This window comes from Penaeus vannamei, chromosome 20, assembly GCF_042767895.1.
Source record: "Penaeus vannamei isolate JL-2024 chromosome 20, ASM4276789v1, whole genome shotgun sequence".
Lineage (NCBI taxonomy): Eukaryota > Metazoa > Arthropoda > Malacostraca > Decapoda > Penaeidae > Penaeus > Penaeus vannamei.
The window spans coordinates 29,047,374-29,050,808 of NC_091568.1; the positions used below are offsets into that span (position 1 = coordinate 29,047,374).

The 3,435-nt window shown below is 45.4% G+C and overlaps 1 protein-coding gene across 2 annotated transcripts in view; it reads right to left on the reverse strand.

Moving 5' to 3' along the window:
* Window positions 1-924: 924 nt before the first annotated feature.
* Window positions 925-3,435, reverse strand: part of LOC113816362 (opioid-binding protein/cell adhesion molecule) — a 147,403-nt gene continuing 144,892 nt past the window's right edge. For both annotated transcript variants that reach the window (XM_070135685.1, XM_070135684.1), the window contains exons 5-7: window positions 2,661-2,795; window positions 1,509-1,725; window positions 925-1,245 (exon numbers count right to left, since the gene is read on the reverse strand). In XM_070135685.1, coding sequence (XP_069991786.1) covers window positions 1,133-1,245; window positions 1,509-1,725; window positions 2,661-2,795 — 465 coding nt within the window. In that variant the 3' untranslated portion in view covers window positions 925-1,132. The remainder of the gene's footprint in view (window positions 1,246-1,508; window positions 1,726-2,660; window positions 2,796-3,435) is intronic.

Below are 3,435 nucleotides of genomic sequence, written 5' to 3' on the forward strand. Positions count from 1 at the left end.
TATCAAAAGTTAAGCCACCCATTTCAAAGCTGTTCATGGTTCTGGCTCCGATTCCGGCGTCCAGAGGCCAACAAGACCTCGCGCCCGACTCTTAAGTTCAGGAGGACTGCGATACCCCTTCTAACACGAAGTAGAGGCTTGTGCGTGGATCCTTATATTTTATTTTTATCTCTGTTTTCTCTTTTTACACTTCAGCATTGTTTGTTTGTTTTTTTCTTTCTTTTTTTACTTAGATCCATCACTCAACGCTTGGGTGAAATGTTGAAACACATCGTTTCTAAAACACTACTACTGAACGAGGGGGAACTTTTGTATTATGGTTAACACTATCTTAGTAATGAAAGCCATCGAGTACAGATAAAGTCCAACTGTGGTATCAGACATCATTTCACTTTCATGAAAACAGGAAATTTCGAAACTGAAACCATCATCATCAACGCGGCGAGGGCGAGGAGCGAGCGAGGCCGCGCGACGGGCCGCTTCAGGCCGGGGAAGAGAGGAAAAGAGAGCGCGTCCGATTCTCTGGGATTCCTTCGACGAAGCCCAAGTCCCTCCACCTCTGCCCGTCGCTGCATGGACGACCTGGGGCTGACGGAGGGAAGAGAGGGGCCGAGCGGATTGGTTTGGAGGTAGCGGGAGGGCGATACGGGTGGCTGGAGGGCGAGTCGTAACTCTGCTCGCTCGGTCTCTCTCTCTCTCTCTCTCTCTCTCTCTCTCTCTCTCTCTCTCTCTCTCTCTCTCTCTATATATATATATATATATATATATATATATATATATATATATAATAAATATTTATGTATTTATTTACACACACACACACATATATATATATATATATATATATATATATATATATATATATATATATATATATATATATATATATATATATATATATATACAAATATCTGTGCTCTCCTTTTTCAGTCACTTTTCACCACTCTCACTCTGTACATTCTTTTCCTCTTCCTTATCCATTATATATCCCGTATTTTCTTTCCTCCTCCCTCCTTTCTCTCTTTTCCTCGTCCTCTCCCTCTCTTTCTCTCTCTCTCTACTAGTCCCAGGGAGCTCGCGGTCGCTGCTGGTCGCCGGCGGCAAGGAGGTGGGCGTGGCTAGGCCAAGCACATCATCTGAGGGCCCAGAAGGCGGCGGCCACCAAGGACCAGAGGCCGGGCGCGAGGGAGAGGCCGGGTGCTCCTCCGCCGGCCTTCCGTCTCTGTATTGCCGCCATCTTGTCGCCTGCGAAGGAAAAGAAAGGAAAAGTTTAGTCCGAGGTCTTGCCTATCGTCTCCATTCATTCTTGATCTTTTTCCCCGAAGAAAAAGGTTTGCATATGATATAGTATAGATCCTTTCAGCAACACATGAGTGAAAAAGCCCTATGCATATTACCGACAACTCCCATCGTAATATCTCAACAGTCCATTCACTCCTCCTGGTATCCTCGCAATCCTAATCCTCCTTCAACCCATCAACAGACCAAGAACCTCGACGCATCCCTACCATAGGACACGAAGACGTTGACGGAGGCGGAGCGGGTGTTGGAGGCGCTGCAGGTGTAGTTGCCGGTGTCTTCGTAGCGGGCGTCGGACACGGTGAGGTGCGACTGGGTCTTCTTGGGGCCTGTGTCCGTGGAAACGTTGATGCCGCCGCGCTGGGTGTCGTAGTTGATCATGTGGTCGTCGTGGTACCAGAACACGTACTGTGGAGGCGTTGGGCTCTGGGAGAAGGGGGGAGGGGATTAGTTCGTGGGTGAAGCAACGGTTAAACGTGGGTAAGGGTTTTTACCTATATACTGAAATGTATGTTTACGTACATGAAAGTATGATCATGTGCTTGGAAGTTGTATGCATATATACATTACACACACACACGCACACACAGATATATATATATATATACACACACCTATGTATCTATAGATAGATATATAAAGCATTTACAACCCATTCCATTTTTCAAATGCCACGCATAAAAGCTCTCTTCCCTTCCTTGCCCACTAAAGCTTTTAACCCTTTTCTTTGGCCATTTGCAAGAGATTAATCATGTGACGCGACCAATCACGTTTTCCTCTGAGGTTCCATACCCAACTGTACTACAATTCTGGCACGTGAGGCTACTGGATTCTCTCGTTTACTCACTCACTAACACTCACTTTTTCTCTTTCTCGCAATCATTCACTTCTCTCTCTCTCTCTCTTTCTGTCTGTCTGTCTGTCTGTCTGTCTGTTTCTCTCTCTCTGTCTGTCTGTCTGTCTCTCTTTATCTAGTAATCTATGTCTATCTCTATAATTTTCTTTCAGCAAGGCTTCTCCGTTTTTTTGTCCTCCTTGTCCCTGTCCCTGTCCCTCTCTCTCTTCCTACCCTTTGCACTAACCCTCTCCCCCCCCCTTCTCTCTCTCTCTCTCTCTCTCTTTCTCTCTCTCTCTCTCTCTCTCTCTCTCACTGTCTTTGTCTCAGTATCTCTCTCTCCCTCTCTCTCTCTTATCACAACTGCTAATTTCATATTTCATTAAACAGATTCCAGTCACACGCCAACACAACTACACCCACACGTGATAAATCAGTGAATGAATCCAACATCCATCGTTATCTGCAATTCATCCCTTCTACACTTAATTACCTCATCCATATCCTAATGCTCTCAATAACAAACCTGTTTGATGACGCAAACGAGCTTGATAGCTGATCCGAGCTGCACATGGTAGTCAGTGTTGCCCAGGATGAAGGCTTGGGGGACCACCACGTGCAGATTCACGAACTGCGAAATCACTCCAGTTCCTGTTGACAGCTGGAGAAGGGTAATTCATTAATAACCAATAACATGCCTTGAGAATATATACTAGAGTGCATCTGCTAAAAGATTAATAGGTATCCAAAGTTCAGTTGACGTGAGATCTAATCATTGTCCTGTTGCAGGCACGTAATGGGATCATATACAGAATCGACGCAGATATGTATACTAAAACATCTTCGACACTTCCAATATAAGCTGAATCCAACAAACGGTCTTTCCTCTCCCAGCGGCACACGCATTTGCCTCTCTCCCTTAAGACATTCTCTCCATTCCTCCCACTTTCTTCGTATCCAAATTTCCTCTCGGGCATAATCAGGAATCCGGGATGTGCCTGAAACGGATCTGTGAGGCCGAGCGCGCTTTATGGCATTACGTTGCTGCAGCAGAGGCTTCGGATGGATGGAAAACGGCATTGTGTGATTCACTTTTTTTTTTCATTTCTTCCTTAACTTTTGCAGGTTGTTGTTACCGAGCCGCTGCGTTCTGCCCGTGACCTGATTGGCTTGTGTCTACCTGGCATTAAATTCAAATCTCACGCCACCGTAAGCAGCACGCAGATATCTTCACGCTTTCCCATTGCTCAATTCCGACTTTCGACAAAGTTTGAGAAGATCAAAAATGGGATTCCATATTA